The sequence below is a fragment of the Oxyura jamaicensis genome, chromosome 4 (genome assembly GCF_011077185.1).
Source record: "Oxyura jamaicensis isolate SHBP4307 breed ruddy duck chromosome 4, BPBGC_Ojam_1.0, whole genome shotgun sequence".
Lineage (NCBI taxonomy): Eukaryota > Metazoa > Chordata > Aves > Anseriformes > Anatidae > Oxyura > Oxyura jamaicensis.
In genome coordinates this window covers 69,897,204-69,909,786 of record NC_048896.1, presented here as the reverse complement: position 1 = coordinate 69,909,786, position 12,583 = coordinate 69,897,204, and the positions used below count along the sequence as shown (strand labels likewise).

The 12,583-nt window shown below is 38.7% G+C and overlaps 1 protein-coding gene across 6 annotated transcripts in view; it reads left to right on the top strand.

Moving 5' to 3' along the window:
• Positions 1 to 12,583, top strand: part of GABRB1 (gamma-aminobutyric acid type A receptor subunit beta1) — a 129,370-nt gene that overhangs the window by 88,903 nt on the left and 27,884 nt on the right. For all 6 annotated transcript variants that reach the window (XR_004750450.1, XR_004750449.1, XR_004750448.1 and 3 more), the window contains exon 5: positions 8,989 to 9,071. Coding sequence is in view for 3 of the 6 variants with exons in the window: in XM_035325177.1 (XP_035181068.1) it covers positions 8,989 to 9,071 (83 nt within the window). In the remaining 3 variants the exon portion in view is untranslated. The remainder of the gene's footprint in view (positions 1 to 8,988; positions 9,072 to 12,583) is intronic.

Sequence of the window (12,583 nt, the reverse complement as noted above, 5' to 3'; positions counted from 1 at the left end):
CAGGTCATCTGCTTATCACAGGCACTTAGGCAGCACACAGCACTTTCCTATAGATTGCGGCACCATGACTTCAAGGCAATACAGCTGCAAGCCATTACCAAAAAAAAGCCATAAGCTTCAAAGTGCTTCAAGTCATTTCTGAAACTGGGATCCTTAAAGGAAGACCAAAAGTGACCTTCTACAGCAAATAGACCTTCATTATTAAATGAAAAGAAAATTAAAAGAGGTCACAGAAAGGAAAGGACAGAAAATAGCAAAGAATGTAGATACAACAGGTAAGAGGGAAAAAATAAATAGTAGATGGATAACAGGCTTCAAATTCAGTCACCTCTGTCTAGCAAAAGAGTATTTACACTTGAGTAGATGGTAACACAAAGCTGATGATTCTCACACTGTAGTCTTTAATAGTTTGCTCACCCTGAAATGGCTGGGATTGCCAAAGATAAAGATACAGCTTTGCTGCTCCTTTGCTTTGTAGTGTGCTTTAGTTATTTACACTTGCTCCAGCTTGGCACAAAATGCCAGAGACTCAGGATTACAGCATCACAGACTTGCTTACAAAGGCATAAATCAATCTACCATATGCAAGTCCAAGAGCTCTCCTTTTTAATTTTGTATGTCTTGCCACTTTGTGTAATATCTAAAGAATGAATGAGTTATGAATTTTTTAAGATATATTGTGATAGCATCCACACCTCATCTCTCAGTCTACATGCTCTTGTCAATAAGACTTTTTAAAGTATATGTTACTGCATACACTAAAGATGTTCAGCACACTGCACCCACTTCTACTTGCCTTTCTCCACAGAACCCACAATCTCTCCTGACAAAACTTTAGGTCCCTTGAGTGACCACTCATATAATTTGCACTCTAAAGATACATACATATATAAATACTTACCTTTTCCAGAAAGCTGCCTCACAGGATTTCCAAGTTTAAAAATCATTTTTACTTCTATGTGAGTTTTATTCAATTTTTGCATTCTATTTAAAAAAAAAAAAAAAAAAAAAAAAAGATGGAGGAGAGACAAAGCAAGCAAAATACCACTGAGGCATTCAATAAAACCCAGCAGAAAACTCATTCTCTGACACATTTTTCCTTGTCTCATCTTTGTAAAACTGTAGCCAGTATAATAAAGATTATTGAACCCTTCTCATACTGGACCCTGTTCTCAGATTGCTACAGCTTTGAGATGAATATCCTCTGTATGTGTCTTCCTCAAGATGTTGGTTTTTTTATTATTATTTTTTTCATGTTTAACCAACTTTAATTTTTCTGTGAACAAAGATTAAAAGGAAAAGTATTCATAGAATCATAGGAAAAATAAGGTTGGAAAAGATCTTCAAGATCATCAGGTCCAACCATCCCCCTACCACCAATGTCACCCACTAAATCATGTCCCTACGCACCACATCTAACCTTTCCTTGAACGCCCTCGGGGATGGTGACTCCACCACCTCCCTGGGCAACCCATTCCAATGCCTGACCACTGTTTCTGAGAAGAAATGTCTCACAATTGTTTTAATTGTTGAAGGGTAGTGTTCTTTGTTCAATTCCTTGTTTTAATTGTTGAAGAGTAGGGGCATGACATTTCCATTTTTCCACTCACCAGGGACATCGCCTGAATGCCAAGACTTTTCAGCTATGATGGAGAGAGCCTTGGCAACTACATCAGCCAGTTCCCTCAGGACCCTGGGATTCATGTCATCAGGTCCCATAGACTTATACCTGTTTAGATTCATCAGGTAGTCTTGAACCTGCTTTTCACTTACAGTAGGTGGGACTTTGATCCCCCCTCAGCCTCCATCTAAGGGTTCAGGGAAATTAAAGACTTGGGAAGCCTGTCTACCAGTGTAGAAGGAGGCAAAGAAGTTGCTGAGTACCTCAGCCTTCTTCATGTCTGTCGTTACCAATTACTAAGATATAGATACTCACTCCTAATATAAGAAATGAGCCACCTATAATTGCTCACACGCTACTATTTTCACCCCTCAGTCTATTTTCACAAACATTAAAGGTGCACGGTGGCCCTCGGGGACTCCTCCTGTCACCCCAGCGCAGCAGCCCAAAGGAAGCTGGGTCCTCTTGTGCTGGTTGTGCTCTTCCTCAAGGCTCTGTGTAGAAGGGATGCCACCTCTGGCACAAGGGCTGGGGGATGGGAAAGAAGTGCACACACAACACCTGAGAATCAGCAACAGAGTTCTTTATTGCCAGGACACCTCACAGGTAAGCCTACGGGATGTCCATGGTATTTGGTGGCTCCAAGCTAATGCTTGGGATGGAGCCTGAGCAACGAGTAGGGAGCTCACCAGGCACTCCTGCAATGCTGTTTGTGCTCTCTGATGGCAGAGAGTGAAGACATGCCAGGGTAGTCCCAGGTCTGATCTGGCCGAGGTGGATCCACTTCCATTGGTTCCTCCACCTTTTCTGGTGGACCCAGCTCCATAGGCTCCACAGTGTTTGGCAGAAGGACAAGCCAGTCCTTGCCCGGGACTGCCCAAACAGGATGCCTTCCATCAGGAATGTTTTCAGGCCAGGGTGCTGAACCAGGGGGTCATCCAGTACCACGCTGGGGTCCTATGCCACTGTCCAGTTCATTTCCATGCATGGTTTTGACACTGCCATCTGTTTTATGACCACGGCTGGGTCCCACACTGTATTCTGGATGATAGGCATGCCTCTGCTCCACACAGCTGTCCAGCTGACGCTCCTGCTTTCACTCCATGCCACCGTTATGCCACTGGGAAGGCCCAGGCCCCCTGTCGCTGTATGGCTGAGGGGGCTGCCTGTTCCCCACATCATTGCAGTGCCGGGGTACCACCTGTAAGTGTCTGTGGGCTGCATGCCAGAGGTCCCTCAGGCACTGGTGTCAGTTGTGCCACAGCCCATGACACTCTCCTTATTATTAGCTGCCTTCCTTCTTGGTGCTTCCTTCGACTGCATTGCTGTCCTCTCACACCAAGGAGGGCTGCCTCTCTCTTCCCTGCCTCTGGTTTTCCTCCTGCTACACGAGGTGGCTTTCAGAGCACCTAGAAGCTCAGTGATTGATGGGCCAGCTGCAGGGGTCTGTTTTATAGGACCCAGAGCAAAGGCGGGGCAGTGGTGGTCACTGTGACCTCAGCAAGCCTCTGTGATGTCCCACACGTGGCCAAAGGTGGCTATGTTGGGAGCGGAGGGAGAAGGAGGGTTGAGGGGGCTGAGGGGCCCTTTTCTGGGGCTGGCTCCCCTGGGCCATTTGGCTTGTCAGAGAGAAAGGCTGCCCCTCAGCCACAGGGACTGCCGTCCACCTCCCATCCTGTGCCATGGGTTTATTTTTAACTCTGGTTTTTATGTAATTAAAATGAATTTATGGGAAAGAACAGAAGCAAGGTGCATCTTCAGCACTAATTCCCATGTGCTCTTTGTGCTCTGAGCGAAGAATTTCTTCCTTACATCACATCTAACCTAAATCTCCCCTTGTTCAAAGCCGTTATGTCCTGTTCCATCACTACACTCCCTGATAGAGTCCCTCTCCAGCTTTCTTTTAGGCCACTGTTATGAGTTAGTTTAGGTGTCAAAACTGCAGGATCTTGTAAATTGCAGCCTTATCTACCTTGTTCCACATGTTCCATATGACATTTTCCAGCTCATGCTCTAGCCTCTCATCAGTGTAACATAAAATCACAGAATCATTCAGGCTGGAAAAGACCTCCAAGATCATCCGGTCCAACCATCCCCCTACTGCCAATGTCACCCACTAAACCATGTCCATAAGCATCACGTCCAAACTTTCCTTGAACAACCCTGGGGATGATGCCTACCATAATCCCCAATACCTTTTCTGCAAACATCACTTCCAGCCATCTGGCTTCCAGCATCTACTAGTACATGAGACTTCTCCTGTCCAGCTACAGATCTCAGCATTTGCTTTTGTTGAACTGCACAGTGTTCCTGTCAGCTCATTTCTCCAGCCTGCCATATTGACATTAATTTCCATAACGATTTTGCACTTGCTAACCTAAAACCATATAAATGTTCTCCTTATTAACTCAAGCATTATCTCATACTATATAATCTGCAGCATTAACCAAGTGGTTGACAGCTTGTCTCCCTGGAGTCACAAATATATTTCCTACTGTTTTTGTGGGAAAAATAAAAAAATAAAAATAAAAATAAAAATAAAAAAGTAAAGCCAAATTATAATCATTCTGTAATCTAGAAAATTATTTTCTATGCGGTCATGAACTCATCTCTAAAACTAAGTACATAAGTCTTTTACTATATCTGGCTTAGGAACCAAGAATCCAAATTTCTCTCAACTGCTAATGAGATCGTTAAAGGACAGGCACTGGCCTGTCCTAATCTTACTAACACATGTAACTTATTTTTTAATAGAATTTGATCAGACAGGCAATACACAGACCAACAAACATAGTTTTTGCAAGTACATACTATATTATATAAAAGACATGAAACCAACCCATGGCTAATGCTCAAATGTACCTCCTGTAAGTGGGCTCCTCCCAGCACTAGAAGTTGCGCATGTTTGCAGGTTCAGAGCTGACATTTTCTCACAGGGCCAAGCACTCAGCCACTGATTACTCAGGCTTTGCTTGGAAATGTACAGTGTTGGTAGGCATGACAACCTTGTACACGGCATGAACAGAGAAGAAAAAAAATGTATATCAGATTTATAGTTTTTCTTCCTTCCTCTACCCCTGCAATGTTTCTGCCTACAAGAAATCTGAAGCATAAACTTTATTTGACATTCCTGAAATATTAGGACAACTACACCTGGGACATTTGGCTGGATTCTGATGTCAAAAAGTTACTATGGGATTAAGTTCCCTGATATTACTGAAGTGAAATTAACACAGATTTAATAGAATCAATGTGTTACTTGGGACCTGAAAGTCTATTTCCAGTGTGTACTAAAAGCCTCAGCTCTGCAGTGCTTAAGAGAAGCATGGATACTTTTTATTTGCTTTGATGATTTCAGTCTGCTTTTAAGAAAAAAAAAAAAAAAAAAAAAAAAAAAAAAAAAAAAAAAGCTCTTACCAGTTCATATCCTCATATACATTCATAATTTATACTCTGTTGACTGAGAGAAAAAGAACAAACATATTAAAGTTTGATACCTTTTCTCCAACTGGGAGGAAACATTTCACGACAGAATTCTCATTATTTAGCACAGATCATCTCCACATTTACTTGCCCTTGCTATATTAAATATTGCTTCTCTTCTTCAAAAACCAAGGAATAGCTTTTCTGACTGCATTTTGATGAAATGTTCTAAGTACTGAAGCATAACTCAATTTTCTGCACTCATTCTGAACTTACATTAACTGCTCACTGCTGTTTTAACCAAAAATATTAAGCTTTAGCTTTTGTTCCTGCAAGACCTACTGCCCTGCAGGGAAACCTCTGACAGTATTACACAAATAAGTCTGTTTTGCAGATATTGGACAGCAATGCTTTTCTTTCACATGGTTTTATTTTGAGCCAAAATAACTTTATTATATAGTAAGAATATGGTATTCAGAGAATCGCACAGAAATAAAAGCAAAGCAGTGGATTAGATAATTTCAAAGGCCAAAAGTTTGTTTTTTTTTAAGTTGTTTTCTTTTTCACAAATATGATGTACCTTACCTGTTAGTGATTCAGACTTCATGTTTTCCCAGAATGTCTGAGTTTCACATGAGTGAAGCTAAGTAACATGATATATGTCCACCTAACCATATCTTCTTTGTTTAATCCCATTTTATAAGGTCTTCAAAAGAATCAAAAGAATTAAGGAAAGTAGGGTAAAAAACACTATACAAACAGAAAATGTTAACCCCAACACTGAAAAAAATACAGAACTTAAAACACAGTCAATAAATAGAAATCCTGGAAAAACGTATCCTACTCTGAGATATAAATGTTTCAAGTACTGGATTAGTCCTCCCCTTCTACTTTTGCAGTGCCTCATCATATTCCACCATTTTCATAAAACATTTGTGCCCAGGGATTTTCAGGATTAAGCCCCTGGAATACAGATTTATTGTAGTTTTGTCCTGTCTTCAAACTATTGCATTCCCCCTCCTGCCATTACACTCTTGTATTTTGCATTTGAATATCTTTATTTTTAAGTGCCTGGTGCATGTGCAATCCATCAACTGCTGCCTCCACTGAGAGAGTACAAACAGTAACAGGTTAGCATTTTTTACTCTGCTTACAACAAAAGATCTGATTTTATTTTTATCAAGACAGCAATTACTATGATTCCATATGGGTTTAATTTATCTCCTTAAACAAGTTTTACAGTTACCCAGAGCATAATAATCATTAAAAATTTTACGCAGCTGAGATCTATCATGAGGGAGTAAGAAATGCATGAAAGCTAGATTTATGAACCACAGGTAATGAAGGTTGCTGGATCCTGAAGCACTTCTACTGCAATCACAAGTAGCTCTTGTCAAGGAAGCCTGAGATTCCCAACAAGGGTTAAGTACCTTCAGCTTTAGGAGACACCACATTGGGTTGGCAGGTTTCTCCACTTTGGGGGGAGCTTCCAAAAACTACAACCTGCTGTTTCCAATCCACATAGGCACTAGGTTCAGGTTCTGATGAATCCCTGGACAGATGCTGTTCATCATCCCCAGAACCATGTCCAAAGCTGCAGGTCTACAAGTCAAGAGGGAAGTAATGAGCTTTCTGCCTTCCCCAGCTTAACAAGGATCTCCAGTTGTCCTTCCCATTGTGTGGCTTTCATCTCTGCAAAATTCAGCTAAAACCCTGTCACTCCCCCTTCATCTAGAAACAACTGCTTTCTATGGCACCAGAGAGCTAAGAGGTAGAAGAGCCATGAGAGGGAAAGCTGCTCCCCACCACCCCTTTTAGGGACCCCAAGCAGACTGATACATACGCAGTGCACTGCCTTACAGGTGCTACAGGGAATGTGAAACAGACCTGAGGGAAACGGAGAGCATAGAGTGCTTCTGTTAACCTTGTCTTAGAACATAAAGACAAGGAGTGGTTTAACAAGAATGAAGGACGAGAAAATACTGAGAGACAGACTGGGCAAGTTTGGATTACTTTCTACTGCAAGAAACCAGTACTAATAGTTTATTATCTCTCTTCTGCATAATCCAAGTATTCACTTCCAGACTGCACCTTCAATTAACAGGGACGTGTCTTAGTAATACATTTATTTTTGTTCTTGCATTATAGTAGTCAGACAGACCAAGCCAACTCAAGAACTATGCACAGTGAGAAGGCAATGCATTTGAACAAAGACTTACCAGAATTATACCAGGAAATATATTTATATATGTGGAACATTTAAATATCAGTTATACTACAAGTGTATTATTTATTATTGAACCATATATCAACAAAAAATCCTTGATATTATTAAGAATAACAGATTGCTACTGCTTAAATAGCTCATGTAGAATATTCAAAGCTGCAGAAGTCAGGAGTACAGATAGACTGGCCATTAAGAAATAGTTGGCCACTCTAACCCTGTGGTCTAGGAAGCACTATCTCAAAATCTACTTCTGTAAACACTTAAATAAATCTGGTTGAAGAAAAATGAATCTGGTGAACAAAATTATCTTAAAAGATGATTTATTTATTGGGAACAAAATATTGCCTCCTGAAACCTTCATTAAAAATCATTTAACTGTGACTAATATTAGCATATAGTTATGTATGATCTTAAGCCTTACAAAGTAGGAGTCTGACAAATCATTACTGCATGTCTTCTCAGTGTCTCTCAGTAAGGCATGTTTGGTACAACACTAAACTAAATGAGGTCCTACCTCTCTTGAAATCTTCAACATTTTCTATGACAAATGTAAAGCCCATTAAGAAACATGCAAAACAATTCAGTGTGCAACACAAGAGAAAAATCAACCTCACAGGAAAAGCAGAAATATGGTATTTTACACAGACCTATGCAGTAGTTTCATGGACTGTTTTCTCTGTCACATAATTTCTTAGACAGTGCAGGTAGATAGATGGATTTTGCAGATTTAGGAAATTTGAAATGTGTCACAGTAGAGAAACGTGACTTTTCTTTTTTCCTTTTATTTTTATCAGTTCTGTGACAGCATAAATTATCATTCCTATACAGCATGTAAGTGTGCTTCAATTCCAGCACATCAAAAATAAAACCTCCAGATATGATCCTGTGGTATCAATTACCACGAAACAGGACCATATCTAGATCAAGAAAAAAGACATTTCTTAAGCAGGAATTTTTAGAGAGAAAGAGAGAGAGGCCAATAAAATTCCAAGCCAAGTTTGCCTATTTACAACTTCAGAAGTTTTATAAGAATGTAAGAACCCTTCTATCACACAAACAGAAAAAGGTAACTGCAGATGCCAACTCACTTCTGTGAGTTTGAAAGCACTACTGCAAATAACTTTCTTAATTAACCAAAAGACAATGTTACATTTCATAAGTTTTTGATGTCATTCTGCCATTTCTATGAGGTGACATTCAATTATTATAACTGATTATGAAAACATAAAAATGATTCAGTTATTACTAGTACTTCCACAGTATGAATGAAAATATGCATACACATTAGACAAATTTTTAAATGCAGTAGATGAGAAAAAAATATATATGAAAAAAGAGAGGTATGTCAATACTAGTTATATAAAAAAGTATGCAAACCAATTTGAAGATATTGAATTGAGAACATTAAAAATGAGAAGTCCAAAGAGAAATCTCAAGAAATATTCTTCAAGACACTACACTTCTGCCTGTAAAGTTTTCAGTCAAAATCCTGTTCTAGGATATTCAGCATATCCTTCTATGCTTCATACTATAACCAGCATATTGTGCTGTAGAATTCATTTATTCATGAGTTACAAACCCTTTGTATGCCAACAAACCTTGTGCACTACCATTCAGTATTTAAACAAATAAGAAAAGCTGCTACAGAAAAATTTACCTCTCAAACATGTCAAATGTGGTTTCAAATTTTCTGATTTTTTTTACCCTCCTCTTGCAGGATCACAACAACAGCTGCTTGCATGATGGATCTACGCAGATATCCTCTGGATGAACAAAATTGCACACTAGAAATTGAAAGTTGTAAGTTACTGGAGGGAGAGGGTTGGCCAAATTACATCAGTGGATTGAAAGGCAATCACGGGTTAAACAAAGCAGGTGTAAGTTGTTCAACTATTGTGTATCCAGTAGGCCTGCACACTGAACGTATCTTTCTATAGTGCATAAGCTAAAATATGCTTATTTCACAATATTTTGTTGATCCAAACTTGTATGATGTCTTTCAAAACCTCTTGCTGAGTACAGGGGAGAGTACTTCTTGCTGATCATCAGAGGACAGCAGCAGAGCACTGCCCATCTTCAGTGCCTAGTCACTCAGTGCTTCACCTCAGTGCAATCTCTAACAAGATTAACAACTGTCCCACATGGTGTTGGGAGGATTGATCAATTACTCTTATCAAAATGCTTGGAGGTCATAAACGGAAACAGTCCTTCAGCACTGAGGGTAGTTAGAGCTTTGTCATTGTCTTCCATGAGCATAGGATCAAGCCATGCAGTTGCAATTTTTTATTAATATAGTCTTCAGATCTTTTATGACACCAGCCTCTAGAGAAAAGCCTATTCAAGTTTTTGAAAAGAATCTTTACTCTGTCTTACGTCAAGCCAACTACTGACACCGAGGACAGAGGGGTCTGTCTAAGCAAAGTGATTAAGACTACATAAAGTAGGGTCCAATGCAAAATAAGGCAAAAGTTTTCTAAGAATTTTAGTTTGCCACATTACAACTGTTGCAAAATTACAGTTATAATTAACCAATCTTTTATTATAATAATACTTTTCTCTAAGGTACCAGATTTTAGAACATATTAACAGATTTCTTCATATTTAGTGTTTTGTTTTAGCTCACTGGAAGAGAAATAACAGTTTTAGCATTTAAATCTGTTTGATGGATAGTTTGAACAACTAAATAAACAGAAACATTCTGATCTAAGATTAAGGATTCTTCCTTGCCTAACAATTATTTCCTAATATTTATATCATCAACAACAGCAATGTTTTTATTGTTCATAGCACACCCAAAGATCTTAAAGCCCAGGAAGCACAGTTTCCATTTGCAGAAACTCATGATATAAGCTTTTGTTCTGAACTGAAAAGAGGTTAAATTCCAAAAAAAAAAAAAAAACTCACTGTATGAATTTTCAAATAAATTCCATTAGTCTTCAATCATTTAGATTTTGACAAATAAAAAGATTTCCATAGTGCCAAAACACTGGAATATTCAAGTATAAAATGCTTAATAGTATTATAACTATAAAATAAATTAGTCTAAACTAAAGAAGAAAAAAACACTTTGAGCCACAGAAACTATTGCTGGGAAATAATTTATTTGGAAGTGCAGCCCCCAAAATAAAACTACAGAATTTTTTATCGGTTGAATATACATACATGTTCTATATCTCAACATATCTGTGAGGTGGCTATTGTCAGGCACTGAGAAAAGCATATACTTGGTCTAGAGCACTGATTAGGCAAGATGGGCTGTCAGTCTGTTGTTTACACCTGTTTATAATTTTTAGTTAATAGCAAAAGAAAGGTGTCTTATTTAAGGCATTGAAATGGGCACATATCTACAAAATTACTCTCCATGCTCAAGTAATTTATTTCTTTGTAAGTGCATAATCAATATCAGCTTTAATATAATCAGTAGAGCAGCAGCTTTTGATTTAGATTTTAAATTATTTGGTAAGAAAATTGAAATGTTTCCCCAGGAGTTATTTCCTTTTGCTGTTTTTCCCAGCATATTATTTTATAGTGATTTTAGAAATTCTGTGCCAGGTTGAGAACAAATTTTTTATTCCACCAGCAAAAGATTACAATCAAGTAAACATTTCAAGCATGTTTAATGAAAATTATTTTTTTCCCAGAGAGAGCACTGTCTGAACAGAATCAGTTCGCTTATTTCTTTAGAAATTCAAAAAGAGCATATTTTATTTTTAAGATACTAGTGTTTTGGCTCTGCAGGCAGACATATCAGGAAGAGAAGCAGAGAGGCAATGTTGTCAAGGTTCCCATGAAGTACATCAGTAGCTGCAGTCACAAGTCACCACAGTTGCATCTTCGCTGTTCTCCATTCAATATGAGCATGGAAGTCTCTAGAAGAACATACTGGTTGTGCACCGTAGTTAAGCCCCCACAAGAGACAGTAGCAGAGCAAGCTGGGAAAGTTGATGAGCTCCTAGTGAATCAGACAAACATGCATGAACCTTCCCTGTACATCTGCTTTCAGTTAGCATTGTCCATATTTACATTGTTCCGAGTTTACTGAGGCACCACAAACCCACAGACCTGTATATGAACATGTATACAGCCATTTTCTTCTCTTCCCTGGGAAGCAGTCAATAGTCAAATTTTAACTTCCCTTTCCAGTGCTGCCCATCACACTATGGTTCTCCCCAGTTACTTTCTGCTGGAACAAAACTCTGGCTGAAGTTCATAATCCACCACATACAGAGCTGCTTATTAAGCTGCATGGTTGTCATGCTTGTCCTTGGGCTTGGCAGTTCACTGCACTTTTTGGCACAGAACAATTTTGTTGATGTTGCTTGCTGCTGCTTGGCTCATCTTCCAGCTTAAATTTAATAGGGCATGCAACTAATGCATTTGGAAAATAAGTCATTTCTTGATTTTCAAAATAAAGTGCATAACACATCTCTTCAGTAGAGTTTCTAGCTGATCAGCAGAGGAAATGGATATATACAGTACCACAGACATCAAATTGATGACTTTCTACTGAAGTTTCTTTCATACTGAATTCATGCCTGAATTTGTTTGCTGGAAGACAGTTGATTTGAAGTTTCCCGTCCAATTGTGACTAAAGCTGATCAAAGTACATGAGCATTTATCAGCCAACAGCCCAAATAACTGGAAAAGGCTGGCTCATACTTCTCTTCACAAGATTTCACATAAATGAACTTTTGTAGGATGAATGCTCAGTGGGAATAGGCTTGACACTATCATTGAGACATCATCAAAAATCAAGGCTAGCATCAGATCAAATAGGCAATTAAAATGCTAACACAATCAGGGATGAGAGAATACCACGTCACTCATGTGGCCAGTCACACGTCTTCAAAATAAAATTGCTTTTCAGAACTTTTGAACGCTAGGTATAAATATTTCAAGCCTCCAAACGTATATATGTTGATATGTTAATACTTGTTGAGCCAATTCAAAGAAATCAACAAAATCTTGATTCTTAATTTGCCACCAGCTCAAAATTAGTATAATGTGTTACTTCTAATGAGTATTTAGATCAGTTCCACTAACGAATGATTGCACAAAAGCAGAGGCATGCGTAACTACTACCGAAATTCTCATTTATTGTATATGCCAGAAACCCTGGAATCTTTGACAATTCACCGACAAAAATATATCTTTCTAATGCACTCCCAGCTTTTCTCCTATGCATCTCTAAAATTCTTGAAAATTATTGATGATGTACTTGGAAGAAGAATGTTCTGGAAACAGTTCTGAAGACCAGGCTGCCTCATTCTCAGGCTTTTAAGCAGTGGAAAACCTATCATCCTGAGTACTCT